The sequence below is a fragment of the Vulpes lagopus genome, chromosome 12, assembly GCF_018345385.1.
Source record: "Vulpes lagopus strain Blue_001 chromosome 12, ASM1834538v1, whole genome shotgun sequence".
Classification (NCBI taxonomy): Eukaryota; Metazoa; Chordata; class Mammalia; order Carnivora; family Canidae; genus Vulpes; species Vulpes lagopus.
In genome coordinates this window covers 14,987,564-15,012,664 of record NC_054835.1, presented here as the reverse complement: position 1 = coordinate 15,012,664, position 25,101 = coordinate 14,987,564, and the positions used below count along the sequence as shown (strand labels likewise).

Below are 25,101 nucleotides of genomic sequence, written 5' to 3'. Positions count from 1 at the left end.
ATGTTTCAGTAAATAGTTTTTTCTTTTTTAACTAGCAAGAGAAAAACATCCATAGTTTACTGAGACACTTTGTCAAGGCCAAGAAAAGCCTTTGCAAAAAAAAAGGCAGCAGATTTCTGGGCTAAAGTAGAAAACACAAACTTTGCCCAATTACAACCTATCGGCTCCCATCCCTAGAGTGTTCACTAGTAGCAATGAGACAGAATCTCAATGAGTCTATTACTCCATGTCCACTTCAGGCACTGCTAAAGAAATCTCACTTTTCATCCATGGTACTGGGTCTGGTACATATGGATCATAAGTCCATTTGGGGAAAACTCGTTTATAGAGGTTCATCAGTACTGTGTCCTGAGATTTTAGCTTCCCATCAAAACTGCACTTCATGTGGCCATGAGTACCTAGAAAGAAAACAGCAAGTTGATCAAATTAAAATAGAAAATTTTAAATCAGTAGTCTTCTAACCCAACAGTCATTTAGTAGCACTGGGAAAACCTGGATAAGGTGCCAAATCCCATGTTTTCTTACCCAAAGGTTCCTTGATGTGTCCCCTGCGGCCCCACTTTGTTCTCAGTTCCACAGGTTTAAACCACAACACATCCTCTTAGAATGAAACACACAGAAGACCAAAATGAAATATATACCCACAAAACATAAACTCAACCCTCACCCCGGAAAGGCAATCTGATCCCATCCTTCACACCTACCTCTGCTGAAGAACATGTAACGCACTACTGCCATCTTAGTAAAAATTTTGAAAGGATGACCACTCAAAACAATTCTCTTGATGACCATTCTGTCTGGATCCACTGACAACAGATAACCTGTGGCAATGAGGCTATGCATGCCTAAGGAGCAAAAGCAGAGCAGCAGGAGTCTATAAGCCAAAGCCTTCATTTATTGCTCTAGTCCATTGAAAGACCTAAACAGGATCTTAGAGAAACTTAAAGTAGGGATATATTATGCTGTCCTCCTGGGTCCATGGCAAAGATCATTATATGAAATCCCTGCTAATCCTGTCACCAGAAGCTACCCTAAATATAGCGGTCTGAGCATCTACCAATTAGCTGTGGTTTGTAAGAAAGATAAAACTCCGTTGGTCATCCTTGCCTTAGGCCATTATGGCTGAGACGGATATTCCAAAAACTATCATTACCTTCTTCATACAATATGGCTCTTAAATCTAAATACAAAAAATAGTTTTAAACCTATAGAGGACTTGCAGGCCTGTTTCCCTCTGTGAACTTAACTTACCATTGCTATTCTGTTTGAAAAGCAGCACAGATGCAGGAGGAAACGTGATTGGGCCATATATTGTCACCACCAAGGCCACATCAGCAGTCAGGAATCTCTGAAATTTATGTTTATCCGCTGCCATAATAGGGGTTAAAAAATATAAACCAAAAACATTTTGAGAAACCATAGGTAATCCAGAAGGCTGTGAAAAGCTACATCACTGCAACTCTTAAGCCTAAGGTAACTTATGTTTCTTTACCTGGCCAGTTCAAAATAATTCCTACCTCAATACAACTGAAAGATACAACTCAGTTCCTCAGAGTGATTTTTCAACTGGAGGCAGAGTTTTGGAGCTTGGACTGTATTTGGGGTTTGAAAAGGTTCTCCAGGTGACTGATTCTTATCACCCCTACTTCATTTGAGAAACAATGCTCTAGAGAATATCTCCACTAAATCAACAGTTCTTAATCTTGGACAAGGATTGGCAAACATTTTCTATAAAGGACCAGATAGTAAATATTTTAGGCCTATGGTCACACAATTTCTGTTTCAACTACTATTCAACTGTGCCACTATTGCAGAAAAATACCCATACATAATACTAATAAAAAGGGGTTAAAAAAAAAAAAAACCCACAACTGTGTTCCAACAAAATTTTACTTAACAGAAACAAGAGGTGGGACAGATTTGGCCTATGGGCCATTCATACTTTGCTGATCTTTGATCTTGAGGCTTCTGCTTTTACCTTCAATGAAATTCTAACCCCTTCTTAATACTGAAGTTATAGGAAAATAAAATATTTTAAAGCAAAGAGAGGTTAATCTCTCATTTAGAGAGCACGGCTAGTAAGAACAAAAATTATCCAGAGCACCCATTAATACTGCCTCTCTCATCTTCCTCCCTCCATTACTGAGAGCTAAATATGTGTAGATGTTCAGAAGCCTCCAAGTTAATGCAAAATATCCTTCCACTCCTAATGTGTAGGAGTATAATCATTTTACCATGAAAGTGCCCCTGGTCACCACTCTTAAACATCTAGTCTCAACATCTCAGATGCCACATACCTCTTTTACCCAACTGTGGGCTACCCTTAGTCTTTACCCACACTGCCACTGGCCAAGAAATGCTAAGTAGTCTACACTTTGACACACCATTTTATAGAGCCACTGACTCCCATTCCAAACCATTTTGGAACAAATACTCATGGCAGAGAAGCCTCAGCACCAGAGAAAGATTGCATCACTGGGATGCTTCAGACAGGTTCAGACATTGTGAATAAAAACATCATTGGCTCCTAGACCAGAGTACCAAAAATATCCCTCACCCAGAAACCTAGAGTTCTAGAATTTGAAATTGTGTATTCTGCACATCCCCACTACAATAATAGTCACCCAGAAGACATTAAGATGCACAAGAACCCAGAACTTCCCCCACTGCTTTACCTGCAGTGTGCTGAGAGAATAAAGGTGAGGCTCGGAAGCGCCTGAACCCACAGTGGAAGATTAAATCCTCTTTGGCTTTCACAGGTTCAGTGTTGCCAGGGTGCCGGCTCACCACCATATTCAGTACTGACATCTGGTGACCACATAAGAAAAACATCTTCATATCTGTAACAGAGTAGCCTTAATCGAAAGATGGTGAACCAAACTAGCAGTTCACTTTCACTTTAACACTTATTTATGGAGAAGTATAGTGGACAAAGTGAGAATTACCTTTACCAACAACTGGTATTCAAGTCAAACACAGGCTGGTTTTTAGAGCCTTTTGTGTATCTTTCTATATGAACTAACATTGCAAAAGCTGAACATCTGCCACAAAATCAGTGCCTTTAAGTCACTCCCTCACCACATGCCTCAAAACTATCTTATTCAAGATGTTTCCCTCCTCAACTTTTACGCACAATGATCAAAGGCCAGAGCTTTCACATCCACCCCAACACACTTAACTGCTGGCCACCAAGAGAAGATCTAGGCTGAGGCATAACCCCCTACCCCCTTTAAGGCTCCCAACCTTTGGTTAAAATCTGATCTGACAAGCATACTTAGAGAAGTCTCAGAACACAGAGATTGCATCACTGAGATGCTTCAGACAGGGTGACATGTTGGGTAACACCATCATGGGCTTTTCTATCATATTCTCTGATTTCCTAATCCCAAGGCAGATTCTTCACATCCCAGTGAACAAAATGTCACATAAAATTTTAGACTGTCATACGATATAAAACTACTTGGAAAGTTTCATAACTCCCCATTTCCCAAGACACTAACTCACCTTCTGTTCATGAGGTAGTAAAGAAAATGCAATCAAGGGTGCTCCTCGCTTAAAGTACTCAACCACTGAGAGAGGAACTTCAGAGACGTGAAGTGTGACATACCAGCCAACCTGCCAGAAGAAAACAGGAAATAATCACGCAGTTACCCTTAAGGTCTCAATAATGAAGCATCTCTCCAAATATGTTAGAAGTCTCTTAGACTACCTTCAAAATTGCCTTTCGTAGATGCCTCAACTACCCAGATTAAACTTGTTCAGTAACCATCTGATACCTCTTTGTTCTCAACGTCACTCTTACCAGTGGCTCCTTTCCTTTAGTTCAGCTATGGGTAGCACAAAACTAAATAAGGTATTCATGTCAAGAGAAGGAATAAAGGACAGGGGCACCTTGGCAAACAAAAGCACCTTATAGGGATGAACAAAAGAAGGCAGATACCTCAGCTCCTTCAACTTCTTTTTCCTCAATTTCTTTAAAAATGCGTTTCCTAGTATTAGTAAAGTTCTGAAACTGAAAGATCCGAGCATAATCTTGAGGAAGGTTTTCCTTAGGATCCCACGGAGATGTCCGGAAGCTCTTGAGGCCTCTGTACTTCTGAAATCTAGATAAGAGAGATTTTAAAGAATAGTCAAATTTATATGGTGCTATTCACTCAAGTCACTTCTAAAATAGCTAAGGTTCTAGCTTAAAAAGAAAAAAGAAACACAACTCTACCACTATCTCTCAAGATAATCTAATAGCCTAAAACCACACTTCAAACAGCTTCTACAGGGGCACCTGGGTGGCACAGTTGGTTAAGCATCTGACTCTTGGTTTTGACTCAGGTCATAATCTCAGGGTCCTGGAACTGAGCCTCACACCTAGCCCCAGGTTGCACTGGGAGTTTGGCATGGAGTCTACTTGGGATTCTCTCGCTCTCAAATAAATAAAATCTTAAAAAACAAAATGAAACAAAACAAAAAACCAGCTTCTAACAAATACTTCAGAGCCAAGCCCCAATCCCTCACTGACAAAAGACAAAAGTCCTTACAGTGGCTCCTACAGGGAGTGGCTCTTTAATCTGGTAATCAAGGTCCTTGATAAAAGTCTTACCTCTCCCTAATATCCACCATAAACTCTCTGGCTTTAGTCAGACTCACTTCCAGAGCAGACAGACATGGTGATTTGCTCTTCATACTTTTATTCTTGCCCAAACTCCCCCAAATCTCCAAATGTTTTATACTTTTAGTATTAGCTCCTATAGGAAGCCTTTGCTGATTCATCTTAGTATCTCTTTCATTAAAGTATGGTAACATTATTAGTCTGTAACCATACAGCCTAGCACTTGATTATATATTACTGTTTCCTGTATGCATGTCTTACCTTCCCAAACAAAATATTAGCGCTTCGGGAGTAGGGACAATGTGTTTGTCTCCTTGCATCATACTGACATAGTTCTGAACTACAGAAATTTTAAATAAAAACATACTGATTTTAGACTTGTTGACTAACCTAATTCTTGCAGCCACATCACGGGGGGTATCTATTTCATCTGGAAACATCTCTTGCAGTCTTTCTTGTTTATATTTCTCCAACATTTTTTCCTCAGCCTCATCATCCATATTCTCATCATATAGATCATCATGGACAGACTCTCCCATAGTCATAGTTTCATATTCCTCCTCCTCTTCCTTTTCACTGCCCTCATCCTGTAGAATAAAGAGTACAGTTTCACACCTGTCTCTACCCTACAGGCCACTGAACTAGAAATACAATAATTTCACTGGACATCCAGTCCAAACCAATATCAATTCTAATAGAGATGAAGTTTTAAAAGTCTCATTTCTGGCTGCTACAAGTCATTCCTAGGAAACTGATCACATACACCCCCTCAAGGTCAGGATTGCACTTTGCCTTGCATTTGGGGCTGTACATGGAAGTGGACCAAGGGCCCATTTCTTTACCTGAGATTCCTCTTCAATAAAATCCTCACGTTGCATATCATCATATTCATCTTCCCCATCACTTTCACCATCCTCATCCAAAATCCATTCAGCTTGGTAACTGGATGTCCCTTTGGGAACCTTCTTTACCACCTTGGAACTTTCCTTCAAGAAGTCTATAAAAGCCCAAACAAATTAAGCTAAATTATAATCCTTCTTTCCCTTATTACTCTGGGTATTCTCACCAAGGCAAGATACTAAATATTGCTACCAACACCAGAAGTTCTGATACTATGAGTAGAACAGACTACTTCCAAATTTAATTCAGCTGCCTCAGGACTAGCGCTACTTAAGAGACGTAGCAATACTACACAGCTAAACAAACTTTGCAGCAAATCAAAATTGTTTGCCTGTTTGTTAAAAAAAACAGTAACACAAGTAATTTTGAAAAATGGAGCAAAGCTGTGTCCAATGTTTGTTTGCTTGGTGCAAACATAGCCCTTAAAGCTAAGAAAACTGATGTCCAAAATACATCCTCATCTCACTCTACCCTAAATATGAGCAGCTAGAGAAAATCCACAGTTCCAAGCAAGATGAATTACAAACAAGTTTGTCAATACCAACCATTTGCTTCACTAAGCTCCTCCTCTGTGGGCCAGGTCTGCTCCCCCTCCATTGGATCTAGGTTAACCTCTGTTTGCAAAGATTCTTGTTTATCAGGGTCTGCCTTCATTACGAACTTAAGGTCTTCCTCCATATTAGCTACAGCATCCATAGCACAAATCTGAAAAATAAAATAGTTGACGCCAAACATTACCCAAAAATCTACCAAATCTAACAACGTAACCAGAAAGATCCAAAAAGTAAAAGAATGAAGTAGAAAGAAACAGCTGAAATTTGTCAAATGTTTCAAACATTTCAGTTTTCTAGCATTTTAAGTCTAACCTCTGGTTTTTAGGGCTTTCATAATCTGGTCTCACTCCTACCCATTTGTTACATACCTTACTTCCATCAAGCTGATTTCTTCAAAGAAACCCTCTGATCTCTCACTGTGCCTAGGTTCATGTTGTCTCTATCTTCTTCAATACGGTTTCATCTCTCGTCAACTCACAAGTCACATTCAACCCTCTTAAGACCTGGCTCAAGCCTGCTCTTCTATGAAGCTCACTACTTTCTTAACTTCCACAGCATGTCTATACCCTAACCACACCTTTTCAATTTTTTCCCACAGCTGTTTGTCGTTTTTTTTCTGATCTAAATAAGTTGTCTAAGGAAAGAGACAGCATCTTGTGTGTCTTCTATAAACTCAGAACCAACTGCTGTGCAAGGCACCTCCAAGTGCTGGATAAATACGTGATATGTCAACATTGTTCATAGCTGACAACTGCCTTACTTCAAACTACCAGTTACCTCCAGAGACTTGTCCAAATGCAGACTTCTCTGATTATTAGTTCACACCCTACACCAGCTTACACATGCATCTACAACATACAATCTTTAAGAACATCAGTCTTGGGGAGACTGGGTGGCTCAGTGGTTGAGTGTCTGCCTTTAGCTCAGGTTATGATCTCAGGGTCCTGGGATCAAAACCCACATCAGGCTCCCCACAGAGAGCCTGCTTCTCCCTCTGCCTCTCGCTCTGTGTCTCTCATGAATAAATAAATCTTTTAAAAAAGGAGAGAGGAGGGAATGCCTGGTGGCTTAGCGATTGAGTGTATGCCTTCAGCACAGGGCGTGATCCTGGAGTTCCAGGATCATGTCCTGCATCAGGCTCCCTATATGGAGCCTGCTTCTCCTCCTGCCTCTGTCTCTGCCTGTCTCTCTGTCTCTCTCATGAATAAATACATAAATTAAAAAAAAAAAAAAAAAAAAAAGAACATCAGTCTTACCTCCATTGCCACACCCGGGTCCTCCTTTTGGGATTTGATCATTCTAAAATTCAAAGGGAAAGGGTCCATAGGGGCATCTATCTGTTTCATCTGGAAATCACCCTGTCCAATGATATGCAGCAAGCTATTTACACTTAGAGTCTGTCCACGAACATAGCCTGAGATTTTTAAGGTGCCCACCAAGTTATTTTCTTCACTCGGCACAAAGTCAGCAGCGTGAGCAAACAGGTAGGCCCGTCGATCTCGAAAGGCAAGATGCCGTTGCTTTTGGTTGGCCAATTGCCTGAGCAGCATCTCTGCCTCCTGCTGAGTGTCTAACAGAAGAAGTTTGTCACTAGGAAAACGCTTCTCTACTGTTTTACTTAGCTTCTTTCTGGCATCTATTTGTTTCCTTGGTGGGAGGCCAGAAATGCCCTGGACAGCTAGCGCTGTGAAGAAGAGAAAAAGGGTTTTATCTGTTGCTTTACCACATGTAAATCCCCCCTGTAGTTCACAAACAAGCTAACAGTTCAGTTGTGAGCTCAGAGATCACCGAAAAACCCAACATTCAACTACTCTAAAAAATTTTATAACGAAAAAAAAAAATTCATATTCTTCTTCCTCTAGAGAAAGAGCAGCCCAGAAATAAAAAGGCACCTTGATAGATAATTTCTAAGTGATGGACCAAATTTCAGCCATACATGTACTATCAGCCAAATACAACCCACCAGTTATATCCCTGTTATCATGTTGGACACGGTGCCTGGCAAATTATAGATGCATAATAAAATGCTAATTAACTTCCCTCCTTTGCCTTTAATACTCTCAACTCACTTACTATAGGTGGGAAGGCCCTGAGCAAAGAGGCAGGAAAGGCAGTAATCCCCAATGTTGTCCCAGCCTTCTAGTGGATCAAGGAGGAAAAGGATGGTATCCGCCACTTTGGCCATGTCTAACACAGTGTGCAGATCCCCTATAGATATAAAACGATGTTAGTAGAAAGTGGTGTTTGGCACCATCACGTTATACTAAAAAAACATTACCAAACTCCAAACATAACAATAGAAAGTACTGTTGTATGCTCTAACCTGGCCTTGCAGATGTGAAAAACCACCGATGTTTCAAGCGAGGGCATAACAACATAAAGCTATGGGTGCTTCCGCATTCATTCAAGTGTACTGTTCCCGTGTCTGTATCCTGAAGCAACCGAAAGGCCTCTGGCAGGGAAATCTTGTCATGGAGGGGCACCACCAGTACCTGATGAGGAGGACCATCCTTGCTGCCCAACTGTCTCTTCTCTGCCAGAACCTAATAGAAGGAATCCATGTTTCAGTATTGCCTTTCCCACAGTATGGATGCCCCTTCCTCACCCCTCACTCCCCACTCCCAGGCCACTGCATTTTTCTTGTAAAAGGAGGCATGTATGCCTGGAGAGTGAGCAGGAACTCAGACCAAAGCAAAGAATGCCCTAGCATGAGTCTAGATCTGCACGCCAGACATGTGCTCCACAGTTATTCTCCATTCCCAGGCCTTTCCCGGGGTCACATTTTTTAGTTCGACGCATTATCCACCTAGAACAATTAGAGGCCACACCATTCCCCAACCCCTGCTCCTCTCACCGCCTCTTTCTTCTGCTTTCGGAGCTGGCTAGCGCGATGCCTCTGGTCTACTTTGCTGAGCTCTTTTCTCACCTTCTTGCTTAGGATTTTCAGACCTAGAAAAAGATCAGTAAGGAATCTTGTCCAAGGTCAAGAAAGGGGACCCACTCCGCCCAACTTAAGAGTGTCCGCGGGGTGCAGGCCAGAGATAGGAGCTCAGTCTGGACATAAAGGAAAGCAGCTGATATCGACTAAACTGCCCTTCTTCCTCCAACCCTATCTCCTCACCCTTGCCGTCCCGCTGCGCGGATCCCCGACCCCGATGCCGTCCGCCTTTATGAGCTTTATTCTGCTGCTTGAGCGGGCCAGAACGGTGGGCCGCCATGTCCCCGCTCACGTGCACGCAATCAGCACTAGTTCCGGGCGGGACCCAGCGCTTCCGGCCGCCTCTTTGGACGGCCCTCTCCGTGGCGGGCGGAGCTCCCGTTTCCTCTCGCGATAGGTCTCCCGACCAGCCTTAGAGAGCTAGACGCCCGCGTCTCCGCAACGCAGCGGAGAAAACTTTTCTCACGCGGCGTTTGGCCGCTGGGGGTCTTGAAAAACCGGATGTAGTTAAGAGGTTTGGGCTCTAGGTGCCGGAAGGCTTTTTTGCCACCTATATTTTCATTCTGGGATCTACCAAGTTGTATCACTAAGGAAGCTGCTTAAGTTTCTGCATTCGTGCGAGAGGGCTAAGCCCCTCCTTTCAGCTAGATTTGTGCACGTCCTTCCTGTTTGCAGCAGCAGGTGTGTTCCGCTTTGAGCAACCCTTTCTTCTGTTGGGCTGCTCAAGTCTACGGGGCAAATGGTGTGGAAGGCACTTCTCTCACCTTTATGGGCTCCATACAAGTTACGGCTGGTCCCAGTTACTCCAACTCGCGCCCCTACCACCCATGTAGCTTCAGGAAGGACAAGACTGGAGAGGGAGAGCTGACCTTGACCTCTTCAGGCTCGGGGCGGCTGTGCTTCCACCCCTCTTCCCAAAGCTTTGCAGCTGAGGGCCACCGGCTGGCAGAGGGATCTAGAGGAACGATGGAGTTCTGGCCTTTCAGCCAGGAGACTAACGCTGTTTTTCTGGTAGCCAGACTCCAGGCGCGAGGGACCCTGGCCATTCCCGTCGGGAAAACGAGCGGGCAGGAATCAAGGAGCGTCTGGCTGGTTGGAAGCCAGTTCCGATGTGAGCAACTTTCCCTCAGTCGTGGGGTCCGGGGCGCGCCACCACCCCGCTCAGTGCTGTGCAGAGCTGGCTGCTGGCGCTCACAATGCTGGTTCGCACCCTCGGGGCAGGAGTCGGCGTGTTGCCATGACAGCGGCCCGCGAGGCGCGCGCCCGGGGGCCCACCACCCCCAGGCGCGCGCTACTCCCCCCTTCCCGACCTCCCCTCCCCCTCATTGTGGTGCGCAACCCCCCCCCCCCCGCCCCCGGCTGTGGGAAGGGGCCGGGCCAGCCGCCTGACGTCTGTGCGGGGCTCGGAAGAAGGCTGCGGAGCCCAGCACCGGGCAGTGGCTGCGGTGGCGGGCGGGGAGCGCAGCGCGCGGGGGCTCCGCCTTGCGCGTGGAGCGCTGAGCAGAGAGGCGCGGAGGCGGCGAGGGTGCGCGGGGGGCTTAGGGGTTAGCTCGGCGTCGTCTCCCCGCCACCCGCCGCACCATGGGCAGCGCGGAGGACGCAGTCAAAGAGAAACTGTTGTGGAACGTGAAAAAGGAGGTAAAGTCCGGGGAAGGACCCCCAGGGGCTCGCGCCTTGCCCCCGGGCCCCGGGTTGCGGAGGGGCGCGAGCGGGCCCGCCCTCCCCTCCCCCTCCCCCTCCCCCTCCCTCCCGGACGCAGCCGCTCTCGGGCCTGGGCCGGGCGGAGACCGGGTCATGGACTCTCTCGGATCTAGAGACAGCACCCCTCGGTCCGAGGGACCAGGCCGGCGCTCCGGCGCTGGTTTGCTCCAGGATCCCGCAGTTCCCGGCCCTGTGACGGCAACAGTCCTGGGAGACCAGGGTCGGGGGAGGGGTGGCGGCGATTTCTGGAGAGGTGGTGCTACCCATTCGTTGCCTCCGCGGCCTGAGGAGGGCCCCGCACGGGCCTCCACCTGCGCTAAACGGTTTGGGGGCTTAGCTCCGGTTTGCTCTACGCCGGTTTCAGGGATTCCCCTGGGAACTGAGTCGCGACTGCGGGACGGGAGGGTTTGTCGCACACCGCACTGCTGCCACTCCACGCCCACCTCCCTACCGAGAGACCACGATGAAGGGGCGGTTGAAAATGGTTTTTAAGACTTACTTTCCCCTATTTGAGGAGCGCACCTCCCACCCCAAAAGTCAGGAATAGAGGAGTCCTTCCCTGTACTGATGTCCTTTATCTTGACCCTGCTCTAAAGCCCATTTCAGTTTCATTGTGTGTTTGGGGGGCGGGGGGACCCATAGGAATGACTCACCGTGTATGAGAGCTGGAGAGCTCAAGCCTGCAGCATGGATTAGAGTGGATTAGGCCTCTAGAACAGTGAACTCCTTGCACCTACCTTTGTGGCTGTCTTCTATCAGTTGTTCAAACTCCACAAGGGCAGGAAACCTGTCTGTTTTGTCCACTGTTCTGTGTCTAGGACTTGGCACACAGTAGGCACTCAGTGAGTTTTTGATAAATATCTTGGAGACTGCAAGATGGTGGGGATACATAACCTTGGAATACTCTGAACCTAGCTCTGTGTTACTTGAATAAGTTATTTAATCTCCTTGAATCTTAATTTCTTTATCTCTGAAAGGATGTGTACTTCATATATGAAAGTTTACCATATTGGTTCCTTTACCCCTTCCTAGAGTTTTAGGATTGGAGAAGACTCTGGGTTCTCATAAACTTCTGTAAGGCTCTAGATGGTTCTGCTGCATTAACTGGCCTGACTACATGTATTTGTTCCCTTCTTATTGGCAAAGAAGTGGTTGAAGCCATCACCTTTCCAGCTGTGTGTGTGAGAAGCTCTCTTGTAGGGTGGCCAAGAAAATATTTTAGGCCAGGAGTATTATCAAATCAGCATTTAAACCCCCCCCAGCCCTGTGCTCACGTCAGCAGCACATATACTAAACCCCTCAGCCCTGATCTCCCCAAGGAAAAGGGAAATCCCAAGTATTAGTTTATCCTCAGGAAACAATCTAGTGACAGAGACTCATATGAGCAGTATAAATAAAAAATAGCCATACCTAAACTATGGACAGATGTGCTAGGATTGTTGGTGTGATCCAAATTTAGGGTTGATCGGGCATGTAGGAAAGATTTTTTTTTTTTTTTTGGTATATTGTGTTATTGGAGTTCGATTTGCCAACATATAGTATAACACCCAGTGCTCAGTGCTCATCCCGTCACGTGTAAGAAAGATTTCTGAGAAGACTAAGTATAATTCTTTTTTCAATACTTAGAAGGCTGTTTATACTACTCTTAGAATTATTCCTTTTTAGGGATCCCTGGGTGGCGCAGCGGTTCGGCGCCTGCCTTTGGCCCAGGGCGCGATCCCGGAGACCTGGGATCGAATCCCACATGGGGCTCCCGGTGCATGGAGCCTGCTTCTCCCTCTGCCTATGTCTCTGCCTCTCTCTCTCTCTCTCTGTGACTATCGTAAATAAATAATAAAAAAATTAAAAAAAAAAAAAGAATTATTCCTTTTTAAAAATATATATTTTATTTATTTATTCATGAGAGACACACACACACAGAGAAGCACAGACACAGGCAGAGGGAGAAACAGGCTCCACGCAGGGAGCCCGACATGGGACTCGATCTGGGTCTCAGGACCACACCCCGGGCCGAAAGTGGCGCTAAACCGCTGAGCCACCCAGGCTGCCCTATACTACTCTTAGAATTATTCCTAAACAAATCTGAGAAATGTCCAAAATATGCCACAGGCATATGTATATTGCCTGACAAAGTTTAACCTTCTCTCAGTTCTTAGTTCCCTTCTCCCTTCAGCACTTAAAGAGAACCATATCCTTTCCTCTTCTATGAGTAGAAACAATGGGGCTAATTATAGGCAAGAGCAGTCTTTCAACACAAAACCTCTGGTATAATTCTAGAGTCATCTGTAGGTCCTTCTAACCCCAGAATCTGCCCTACCAGCCTGTTTCATATGTCTGCAGGTCTTTGAGCTGTGACTTTATGCTTTGTTTAATACAAACCCCTTAGAATGTAATCTAAGATGCTTTTAACGGTTTAGAATACAGGATCAATCTGATTTCCCTCTACCTAATTGCTAACCACGAGCAGCTTCCAATAGAGAGAAGCCACTAGGCCCTTCTTCCCTCCTCCCCAGGCTTTAGAAGCTTTACCATTCTCCAAACTGTATAGTCCTAGATAAGGGCCTTGGGAACAAGGGCAGCATTAGAACACTGAATGCCATGACCAAAGAATGGCAGACATACTCTGCCCAGAGCTTACTTTTTTTGTAAGATTTTATACTGGGATTGAGGTAATCCATTTCTCTAATCTTCCCTTCTCTTCCCATCCTTATTTACTCTCTACTCTGCAAGTGTCTAAACCCAGACTAGGAAAGCAGGACCAAGCTATTTATTTGCTCACAAGCCTTTGGTTAGAAAAAGAAATAAGATGCTGCCCTTTTGTCCACAGGTGAAGCAAATCATGGAGGAGGCTGTTACCAGAAAGTTTGTGCATGAGGATAGCAGCCACATCATTGCTCTGTGTGGTGAGTGACTGGGGGCAGTGAGAAGTGGGTTTAATACTGAGGACGCTGTCCTAAGCCAGGGAAAGATGAGTCCTTAAGTTTAGTAGTTTTCAAATATGGCTGCAAATTAGAATCCAACTCCGAAGCATTTGAGATCTCCCTGGGCCTGGTCCCCAACCTACTGAATCAGGATCTCCAGGGCCCGAGGATATCTATATACATCTAGTTCCCTTGATCTTTTGTATGCATCAGAGTCACCCGAAGAGCTTATTAAAACACAGATTCCTAACACAACCCTGGAATTTCTGACTCAGGTAGGTTTGGGGCAGGCCTGAGAATTTGCATTTCTGACAGGTGGTTCTGAAGCTGCTGGTCCAGGACCACACCCTGAGAACCACTGACCTAGGTAATTCTGGTTTGGGAATCACTGCTCTGGTTTATTTCTCCTTTAACTTTGGGGGAAGGGTTTGTGTTTTCAGGTGCTTTCTGTGCCACATCTACTTTCTAATTAATCCCACCTGGCATCCCAGCTTTCCAAGCACTGGCTTGGGTGCAAAACAACAGGAGCTATGACAGGAGGGAAAGCCAAAAGCCCTCCCGCCTTACAAGAGGAAAAGTCTGTAGTAAAGCATCCCTTCCACTTCATTGTGAAGACTTCTGACTTTGCAGGGACAAGCCTATCTCTATATACAATAGAGTTCTCTTAAATTTCCAAAAATTTGATCTTCCTTTCAGCTCCCTTTCTGAAGAGACAGTTTGCCATCTCTCAAACTATTGTTTTCCTTGGCCTCTGAGATTGGTGTTTGGGATTTGTGAAAGGGAAGTTGTGTATTTCCGAGAGGAACAAATGAAAGGAGCACTGTTTAACAGTAGCGTGGTAAGGCAAATAGAGCTGCCTGCCATCAGTCCAGCAACAAATGCTGAGGGTGTGCTGGGAGCCAGATACTGTTCTTCAGGTAGGGAAATAGCAGTAACAAGATGGACAGTCTCTGCCCACAAGGGCTTACATTTTGTGAGGAGAGAGAAAACCAAATGCACACATAAACATATGCTATAATAAAGATATGAATAAAGATAAACAGAGATGGGACACCTGCTGGCTCGTTTGGTTAAGCGACCAACTCTTGGTTTCGGCTCAAGTCATGATCCCAGGATCCTGAGATTGAGCCCTGACTGGGGCTCCCTGCTCAGTGGAGAGTCTGCTTGTCTCCCTTTCCCTCCCCACCTACCCCCACTGGCATTCTCTCTCTCTCTCTCTCTCTCTCTCTCTCAGATAAATAAATAAATCTTTAAAGAATAAATAAAGCAGAGAAATAAGGAAAAGCAACTGGGGAGAAATGGTATGTGAGCAGAGCCTAAGTGACAGACTGAGGATTCACATGAATCCTGGTGTTCTGCTTAATTAAGTCATTTTGGACAAGTTTCTTAACTACTGTCACCCATAGTTTGCTCCCCTTAAAACAGGATGGTGATTCCCACCCCAAGAAATGTTTGTGAGGATTGAGATGATGCATGTGAACATTACTAGCACTGTAAGAGCTCAGGAAATATCTGTCTTTCCTTCTCCTTTGGATGTTGAGGCTGAAACTAGGTTAGCCGGATTTCCCACCATTTTCCTTTTGGGTAGGTTTCCCTGTTCTTTGAGATGATGTTATGATTCCCAGGTTTACAAGCAGCAATCTAATCTCACCTTTCCTCAGGCAGGACCTGTGTAAGGGGAGAAGCATGATAGTCTTGCAATAAGTGACTTCCAAGAATATTAGAACTTTACTCCTTTCTACCTGTGTTGTGTGCCCCTGATATCAACCACTGTCTGCCATTGTCACCAGACTCTGCTGGTGGCCCAGTCATGCATGGCTTAATTTCTTATCCAGACCACATATAACAAATACAGAAAACAGAATAAAATAATGCAAACAGCTTGTGCATGGGTGCCACACGTGGGTGGCCGAGAGTGGGGGGAAGAGAGTCAGGGAGAAAAGTTGTGGGTATTTCACATTCAGGCCAATTAAGATGAGAAGAAACTGTCATTTCTCCTCTGATCAGTCTAGGGGCCCCCAGGAAGCAGTGGAGCTTTTGCTTTTGTCTCCTGCCTAGAAGCCCAGGGCTCTTTCTAGCAGGCAGAGATACTACCCTCAAAAGGAGTGATGCTTCTACTTTCAGCCACTTTTAGTTTCTGAAACAGAACAAGGGTCTATAAAATAGACCCAAGTCTCCAGGGTTCTTCTGCTCCAGGGTTCTGTTGGAGGTTTCTTTGGTCTGCTAGTGCAAACTTAAATGTCCACAATCAGATAAGAAGAGTGTCTGGGTGTGAGACTACAGGCAGTGGTGGTAGGGCCTGAGGTGAACTGAGTATTGCTTGCCACCAGTCAGCTCCTGCAGGAATGTAAGCCCTAGCTTGCCTTGGCCTTTGTTTTATTTTAAGAGAAGCTAGAAGTCTGGGTTTGTTTTTTGTTTGTTTTTAATCATGAGAGACACAGAGAGAGACATAGGCAGAGGGAGACATGGGCTTCCCCAGGGAGACCAGTGTGGAACTTGATCCCAGGACCCTGGGATCACGACCTGAGCCGAAGGCAGACACGCAACCACTGAGCCACCCAGGTGTCCCAAAGTCTGGGTTTTTATATGAAATTCCCCAATTTTTAAAGGTTGATAACTAATTTCCATTATATATTATTATTTTTTTAATAAGTAGGCACCCGGCCTAACATGGAGCCCAATGCAGGGTTTGAATTCATGATCCTGAGATTAAGAGTTGGACACTTAACGGATTGAGCCACCCAGGCGCCCCACAAATCCCATATTTTAAAAATGTGTGGGCCAAACAAAAGGCATCTCCAAGGCTCTGCTTTTTTGCTGCCTCTGCCTTGCTGTCACTGAGGAGAATGTTAGCATGAGGGGTTGCCAACAGTATAAAGCTAAGTCAAGCCCATGGAAAAAGGAATCCCTGGGCTTTATCAAAATTGTTATTCTGTAGTGAGGTAAATCCCAACTTGAGCTCAAAAGAAGGTATATTTAAAGTAGTGATTATCAAACTTTTTTTCCTGTCTGCAAGCCATTTACATGCATCGTACAGTAGGATCATTATCAGGGATTCTTGGGAGGAGGCAGAGGAAAGAATAGGTATGTATTGATGGAAAACTCCCCCCCTCTGGCTTTTTTTTTTTTTTTTTTTTTTTTTTTATGATAGTCACAGAGAGAGAGAGAGGCAGAGACACAGGCGGAGGGAGAAGCAGGCTCCATGCACCGGGAGCCCGATATGGGACTCGATCCCGGGTCTCCAGGATCGCGCCCTGGGCCAAAGGCAGGCGCCAAACCACTGCGCCACCCAGGGATCCCCCCCCTCTGGCTTTTTGAAGATTCTGATATGCTAGTCATCTTCACTTCTGGGCAAATGCTGGTCAGAAATGCATCTCTAGTCTGAAGTAGATCCAGTCTTATCCTGGGTCCTGCTATTGGCCCAGCCACATCCAGCATTCAGCTTTATTCTGCGAAGAATTGGAGCACAGAGAAGATACTGAGAGATCTGAGCACAACAATGGTGTGAAAGTTGAATTAACCACAGAGTGGCCACCTTCCTTGGAACCTTGGAGAGCACTGGGGCCATGGGCCCCTCTGCACTTTCCTGGCCCCTCTGTGCAGGGCCTGGGTGAGATGATCTACTCTCAGCTTCCTTAAGGTATAGATATTTGAACTGGAAACAGAATCTTCTGGAGAGACTTAGAAACAGAACAAAGAATCCCTGGGTTGAACCCTGACCCTGGGCAAACCCAGGAAAACTGTGCCAGACCCCTTTTCCTATTACCCATGAGAGGAGTGAGACTCCCAGGACTGGGTGAGAAATGTGTTGTTTCTTGTGCGTGTATTGTGGTTCCTAAACGTGTTTGTCCAAAAGCTGGTCAGGCCCCTGTAAGTAGAAACTTTGTGGGAAGCTTTGCTGGCAAGCCCTGGCTGGCAGAGAGGAGTTCTCTGTGTGCTATTCTCCAACCACCCAGCATGACTGTCAGAGGATTAGGCCTGTGTGACTACCCCTTCCCACAGGTGGAGACTGGGTTTTGGGGTGTGGGCCCAAACCTACCACTGTAGGAAAGGGTTCTTTGATATCGCCATTTATTATCTTAAAAAGGTTTATCAAGTTTGCATTTCATTTCATAATACAGTCTTTGAAACATTTGTTATAAAGACATACTGTTGAATCAGATTAATGCACCTTGTTTTCTCTGTGGCTTCTTAAATCCCCTGGTGTAGGCTGATAACTCCTGCTACCGCCTCCTCTCAAGGGCAAGGTGCTTTCAGCTTTTTTAAAAGTTTTATTTATTTAATAATCTCTACCCCACATGGGGCTCAAACTCATGACCCCAAGATCAAGAGTCACATACTCCACTGACTGAGCCAGCCAGGCACCCTTCATGGTGCTTTTAACTTTTGCTTTTGGGCAACTCAGCATTAGAGCATTAGGGCTGAACACCAAACTGTCCCAGATTTCATCTTTGAACTCTTCATTCATAATAATAATTATACGTGCTTAAATAAGACATATTTACTCTCTTCCCATCATGGATCTGAGGTAATTCAAGCATCAACCTGAAAAAGTTTGGATCATCAGCACTGGAAAAGCCATATTTCTGGACCTGCCCTTCCTCAGGCTCATGTCTAGGTGTGGCCACCTCCACCGTATTTCTGCATGCTCTGTCCTGTTTGGGCACTGAGTTTGGATTTTAACCTTTGCTGGGTAGAACAGGTTTACAGAGCTGGCCTGGCACAGCAGGTTCTCAGACTCTTAATGTCTCTTCTACATGGAAGGTATTGGGGGTAGGACCCAGGTCCAGGTCAGCCCTGCCCCTCAGTCACCAAGGTCTTGGCTCACCCTGCATAGATCTTTGGATCCTCAATTGGAAGATTGTTGCTTCCGACTGAAGATGAGCTGTAATGGGAGATGGGTGGAGTCTATGGAGCTGGGAACAGCATCAGGGCCTTATTAACAACCCACTTCCTGCTCCCCGTTGCTAAGCAGCTTTAACCTGGAAGGTCTGCTGCGGTGAACTCCTCTGGGGAATGGTGTGGAGATGCTAATGAGCTGGGAGAAAAGCAGGTGCTGTGGAAGGATTGCCTCTCACCTGACACACTGCAGCAAGAGCTTTTCAGCACATGTTGAGATTCAGACTCCAGGCAGTTTTTAGTCTAGGTAAGGGATTTCTTCTGTCTTCTTCCCACCTATACTGAATGAAATCCCTAGGTAAGGGATTTCTCAGGAAATCTGACTTCTGCCTTCCATCTGCAAATAATCAAGCAGGAAGGAAGGCCCTTTGGGGAAGTGGCTCCTCTCATCCTGTCTTGGGATGAGGCTGAGGGCATATGGTGGTGGTCTGTAGGCGAGACACTTAAGTTCATGACTATGGCCAGTTATTCAGCAGCTCTGAACCTACCCCAGAAGGTTGATGTGAGGACTAACGGAGTGACACAAGCAAAGCACACAGCATGGAACCAGGTACACAGTAGGTCCTCAATAAATATTGCCATTATCATTATCAGCACCACCAGCACCTTTTACTTTTTCTTATAGGTGATCCTACAAGGTGGGGCATGGGTAAAATAGGTGAAGGGGATTAAGAGTATGCCTATCGTGGTGAGCACTGAGTAGTGTATAGAACTGTTGAATCATTATGTTGTACACCTGAAACTAATACTCCACGTTAATTACATTGGAATTAAAAAAGTGATCCTAAAGCCTTCCCCATCAAGCCTTCTAGAACCTTCCCCAGGATTTCATCTGAGAATCCATGTTTCTGAGAGTTTGGAGCATCTAGACAACTAGAGAAATTTGAACTCCAGGAACTCAATCAGGAGCTTAAAAAGAAATTTTATTAATTTTGTAGATCCAATCAAGATATTATATACACCTTTATAAAAGAGTCATCTTTTACAGATACCTACTGAAATAGTTATAGATAAAAATATATGATAACTAAAATTTTCTTCAAAATAATCCCGGGGATAAGTGAAAAAGTGGTTGGAGGTGGTATAGCTGAAATAAGATGAGTCATAACTTGACCATTGTTCGGGTTAGGTGATTGGTATGTGGTGTTCATTCTATCATCCTCTTTACTTTTGTATATATTTGGAATTTTATGTTATGAATTTTTTTAATTTTTATTTTATTTTTTAAAAATATTTTTTATTTATTCATTTATGAGAGACAAGGAGAGAGGCAAAGACATAGGCAGAGGGAGAAGTAGGCTCCATGCCGGAAGCTCGATGTGGGACTCGATCCCAGGACTCTCAGATCATGCCCTGAGCCAAAGGCAGACGCTCAACCACTGAGCCACCCAAGTGTCCCCATAATGAATTTTTTTTTTAAAGAGGAAGAGAAGATGGGAGGAGAAAGAGATATAGTGAATATAGACAACTCTCCTGAAAAATTTTATATAGAAGGTAGCAGTTAAATGGTTCAATACCTGAACGGGGATATAGGGCCAAGGGAGATGGTGTTGGTGGTATGTGTGTGTGTGTGTGTGTGTGTGTGTGTGTGTGTGTTTTAACTGGAGAAGTTATAAAATGTTTATCTACAAATGGGAAGAACCCAGTAGGAAACATTAAAGATATAGGGAAGAGAAGTGATGTTTGCTGGAATGATACCCTTGAGAGGCGAAGCAGCTGAAATCCAATGTGTAGGTAGACAGGGTGCCTTAGGGAGGAGTACAGCCAGACCATCTGTAAGGACAGAAGAGAAGGCAGGGGATGGGCCTGAGGTGTTGGGAAGAAAGGCACCAATGTTTTTTGTTTTTTTGGAATGATTAAAGATGTCTTTATAAATAAAGTTTGTTCATGGGCAGCCCCAGTGGCTTAGCGGTTTAGCGCCACCTTCAGCCCAGGGCATGATCCTGGAGACCTGGGATCAAGTCCCACATTAGGCTCCCTGCATGGAGCCTGCTCCTCCCTCTGCCTGTGTCTCTGCCTCGCTCTCTCTCCTCTCTCTGTGTATTCTCTTGAATAAAGAAATAAAATCTTAAAAAAGAAATCAAGTTTATTCATGACTACATTCTAAATATACAGAATAAAAAAATGATGTCTGCTCATTCGTAAGACACCAACCAGAATTTTCTTATACTGTCTCAAAATTTAACAATTTCCCAAAAAGGCACCAATGTTAATGATCACCCTCAGTGTATTTGAGAAATTATAAAGGAGGATTTTGCATCTTCATAGCCTGTTGCTTATAATCATTCAAAACCTATTGAAACAGGATCTGTTCCTTTCCCTAACTGCACCAAAGCTCAGAGAGATTTACTGGTTTTCACAAAGTCAAATAGCTAATAGGGAAAGGACCCGAGTTTGAATCGATACCTGTTTTACTCCAAAGCCCTGCTACCCAGGGATGAGTCTACCCATGTAGCCTATCTAGGAGAGGAGCCTTGAAGTGTGGGTATTGAGGAGCAGTTGGCCCTTGTGGAGACATAGCTCAGGTCACCAAACAGTGGACTTAGGGTATTCAGAGATACTCTGGAAGACAGTGGATCCCTTGCTGAGCCAAGCAAGGCCAGCACTGGCTTGGTTCCCTGGAAAGTGCTGTCCATGCAGATTCTGCTCTGCATCTCCCATCAGGGCAAAGTAGATATATGTGGTAGGAATTTCATTTCCCTCACCTGCTGGGTTCTGGACTATCAAGGCAGTGCTTTCTTCTCACACTGAGAGTCTGGATGGGAGAGTTGCTTTCTCAGGATATTGAACAAGGCTGACTGCCTCTAAAAGCTGATGCAGTCAGCATCACTAGTGCCTGCTGAGAGAAAATATACTCTAGTTACCATAGAAATGCTCATTCCGGGTGGAAACAACTGTTATAAATCCCTGGGTAGAAATAGCCAGCCAGGGAAGTGGGGAGGAGAGAAGTGGATGAGCCTGCCCTCTCGTCTTGGCTTTTCCCACTTTGTCCACTGCAGAAAAAACATTGATTTCTCCCATTGGCCATTGAAGGAAGTTCCAACTTAAGAGGCTGGCCATCTCACCCATTCCTTTATCTCCAGAGAGGCTGCTCCTCTCCTGGCAGTCTTGATTCTACCATCCAAGCCATTCAGCTTTAAAAAAAATTTTTTTAAGATTTTTATTTATTCATAAGAGACACAGAGAGAGAAGCAGAGACATAGGCAGAGGGAGAAGCAGACTCCATATAGGGAGGCCAATGTGGGACTCGATCCCAGAACTCAGGGACCATGCCCAGGCAGACGCTCAACTGCTGAGCCACCCAGGCATCCCCAAGCCATTCAGCTTTTAAAAATTCTGCTCTAGGGGCACCTGGCTGGCTCAGTTGGTGGAGCATGCACCTCTTGATCTCAGGGTCATGAGTTTGAGCCCTACATTGGGCATAGAGACTACTTTTAAAATATTTTTTAATAATAAAAACAAAAGAAAATAAAAATTTTGCTTTAAGGGATCCCTGGGTGGCTCAGCAGTTAAGCGCCTGCCTTCGGCCCAGGGCATGATTCTGGAGTCCTAGGATCAAGTCCCACATCAGGCTCCCTGCATGGAGCCTGCGTCTCCCTCTGCCTGTGTCTCTGCCTTTCTCTTTCTGTGTCTCCCATGAATAAATAAATAAAATCTTTAAAAAAAAATTTTTGCTTTAAGTAGTATCCTCACAAACTCGAAACCAGCCACCTGTGGCTGACTGCTCCACCCAACACTTTCCTCGCTTGATTGGGTTCTCTATGGCAACTACAACCGAACTCCCTCGTTGCACAGATGGCAGCCAGCAGAGGTGGGAGAGCAGGAGTTACTCTCCACACCTCTTCCCATTACCATCCCTTCTTGGCTTAGAGCCTTGGGCTTAACCTTCATGTCAGGCTGTGCTTATTCTGGATGGAGTGTCCTTATATCTCAACCAACTGGCCTAGTTCTCTTAAGGCCATTCAGTGGATTCCCCTATTACCAGGCCCCTGGGCTGAACACATAGCTATGTATGTGAGAGCCAGGGTTGTTGCTGGGGCTCCCTGGGCTGATTGAGGACCCTTCTCAACCACTGCTGCATGTCTTGGGCAGCCACAGTTTTAGTCCATTGTAATGGGCTCTTGGGATACCTCAGCTTGTCCCAGCCCACTGAATTGTTTCTTTGGTCCTTCCCCAGCTCAGGTCACCTGTGGCTAAGCTGAGCAGAACCCAGCTCTCCCTGTGGGGGTGGGGAACCAAGCCAGTTGGGAGAGATTGCCAAGGGAGCTAAAGGACTTGGTGCCCATGGCCAGACCCAGCCCTTCTGGGTTTTGTGAGTTTTGATTCACCTCCCAGCTAGAGAAAGTGTCTAGCATCATCTCATAATAGAATCGTGGTATCTGGGTTGGATGGTCAGCTGTTTAGTTATTATAATTATTATTCTGGATTGGTAATATATTACCTGGTTCAAAAATCAAAACTGTACAAAAGTATACAGTGTAAAGTTTACTCCTTTACCTGGCTCCATTCACCCACTTTCCCTCCACTTACCCATTTCTACATAGGTAACTACTTCCACTTTTTTTTTTTTAAAGATTTAATTTATTTATTTATGACAGACACAGAGAGAGAGAGGCAGAGAAGCAGGCTCCATGCAGGGAGCCCAATGTGGGACTCGATCCCTGGACCCCAGGATCATGCCCTGGGCTGAAGGCAGATGCTCAACCGCTGAGCCACCCAGGCATCCCACTACTACCACTTTTGTTTCTTATGCATCCTTACAGAATTTTTTATCCTAGTAAAAGAAATTATATTCTTTGTTTACCCACAAACAACACCCTTTTTGTAATGAAAAGGTATGCAATCATACTGCTTTGCATCTTGCTTTAGGAGATTTTTCATTGTTAGTTTCTAGAAAGCATCTTCAGTCTTTTTCAGAGTTGTATAATCTGTTGTATGAATATATCGAATTTACTTAACCTGTCCCCATTGATGGAGATGAGGATAGTTTCCAGTCTTTTGCTGTTGTAACTAAGTAATCCTGCAGTTGTATCTGTAGACTACATTCTCAGAAGAGGGGTTACTGGGTCAGATGTTATTTGCCCTGTTGATAGATAATGCCACACTGCCTCCATAGGGGGGGTGCCGGTTGGGACATCAGAGACTGGTGAAGGAAGGTTCTAGGACTAGTCTGGGCCTATAATTCTCAGCTTTTCCCTGGGAAGATGGTGCCAGACCTTTTGGGAGAGGAGACATCCACAGCAAGGTTCTTGTAGTTCCTTGAGCTCTCTTGTCAGTGGGATGGGATGACAGAGTAGGGAGCCCAGTACCCTGGGCTCATCTGACACCATAGCTCCAAAGTTCTACTGGAAGACCAAGGTGAGGAGTGAGGGGGTTGTTTATGGAATCATGTCTGTTTCTCTGTTTCAATTTATTCACCCAAATCTTTTCATTGCAACCAATGACCAAAAAGAGTGTTGGTTTTTATTATTATTACATATTTGTCCCATATGAAATGAGCTAGATGGTGTCAGGGATGTGCTTAAGCCATGACAGGCATCTCCTGCCATGGCCTACCACCCTGGGGAGGCAGTCTGGGACAGAAAGCAGAATAAAGTGCTGGAATTCTCCTTGGTGTTCTGAGCCTTCAGTCAGGAAAGGAGAGGCATGGGTCTCTGGATGGTTTCTCCTGGGAAAAGGGTGCTTGACGGTCTGTGAGAGGCCCTCCCTGGGGAGTGAGGGCAGCAGGAGAGTTGGACCTCATTGCTGATGGCTCTGCAGCCAAGTTCTGAGTGGTGTTCACTGTACATTGTGGGGCAGGGAGAGTCTTTATACTTGCACCTCTGAGTTTCGACCAATGGACAGTTCAACCCAAAAGTCTTAAACAGGGAGTCTAAAACTTTCAGAGGTCAAGTACCCCTTTTAGAGGCTAAAAATCAGGGATGCCTGGTAGCTCAGGGTTTGAGCATCTGCCTTCAGCTCAGGTCATGATCCAGGGATCCTGTGATCAAGTCCCACATCAGGTTCACCATGGGGAGCCTGCTTCTCCCTCTGCCTATGTCTCTGTCTCTCTCTGTATCTGTCATGAATAAATAAATAAATAAATCCTTTAAAAAAAAAAAAGGCTAAAAATGATGGATACCTTATCCAGAAAAACACTCACCTGAGCATGCTGGAGCACACCAATAATTTTATATGCAATATTTGGGGGTCTTTGGAAGGCACAAAAGCTCATCCACAAACCCTCTCAGGATAGTAGTTCTCAATTATTATTAGTGTCATTGTTATTATGTTATTTTGTCTACATGCTGCACACAATATTTTTCATTGCATGTACTGACTTTCTGGGGGGTAGGGGTGGGGGGGCAGGGGACCGACAGCCCTATGGGAATGGGGAAGGTCAGGTGTAGTTTGAGCAGCCACTGCCCAGGGAGCCCATGGAACTGGGTTAAGAATACCTTGGCATAGAGGGTCGTTTACTTTGCTCCATAGGTAGAGAGTTGAAAGGGATTTCTCCTTCCACAGACATTGCCTAGCACCTTGCCTGCATTTCATAGAAGGAACTGGGGTGAGCAGGAGGATACTCTGCATGATCTTTGGGCTTCT

General features: G+C 45.1%; 2 protein-coding genes and 2 non-coding genes across 16 annotated transcripts in view; 1 reads left to right on the top strand and 3 right to left on the bottom strand.

Annotated features, from left to right (window-relative positions):
* Positions 1–205: 205 nt before the first annotated feature.
* On the bottom strand, positions 206–9,333 carry TSR1 (TSR1 ribosome maturation factor). Its single transcript, XM_041724717.1, has 15 exons — positions 9,179–9,333; positions 8,912–9,006; positions 8,381–8,600; positions 8,131–8,265; positions 7,314–7,741; positions 6,049–6,208; positions 5,446–5,600; positions 4,994–5,190; positions 3,941–4,103; positions 3,505–3,615; positions 2,676–2,808; positions 1,252–1,368; positions 705–845; positions 526–600; positions 206–398 (listed from the first exon to the last, which is right to left on the bottom strand). The coding sequence occupies exons 1-15, from the start codon at positions 9,273–9,275 to the stop codon at positions 220–222; spliced, it is 2,406 nt and encodes an 801-aa protein (XP_041580651.1). The 5' UTR covers positions 9,276–9,333; the 3' UTR covers positions 206–219.
* On the bottom strand, positions 2,438–2,532 carry LOC121474368. Its single transcript, XR_005983378.1, has one exon. It is a non-coding gene; the product is annotated as a small nucleolar RNA SNORD91 family (small nucleolar RNA).
* LOC121474369 lies at positions 3,273–3,362 on the bottom strand. The gene has a single exon (XR_005983380.1). It is a non-coding gene; the product is annotated as a small nucleolar RNA SNORD91 family (small nucleolar RNA).
* A 133-nt stretch (positions 9,334–9,466) lies between the features above and the next one.
* Positions 9,467–25,101, top strand: part of SGSM2 (small G protein signaling modulator 2) — a 35,623-nt gene continuing 19,988 nt past the window's right edge. For 2 of the 13 annotated variants that reach the window (XM_041724716.1, XM_041724715.1), the window contains exons 1-2: positions 10,134–10,633; positions 13,524–13,599. In XM_041724716.1, coding sequence (XP_041580650.1) covers positions 10,577–10,633; positions 13,524–13,599 — 133 coding nt within the window. In that variant the 5' untranslated portion in view covers positions 10,134–10,576. Of the gene's footprint in view, positions 9,677–10,010; positions 10,107–10,129; positions 10,634–13,523; positions 13,600–13,932; positions 13,985–18,592; positions 18,764–25,101 lie in introns of those variants that run through there. The other 11 variants (XM_041724708.1, XM_041724706.1, XM_041724707.1 and 8 more) reach the window with 11 other exon arrangements.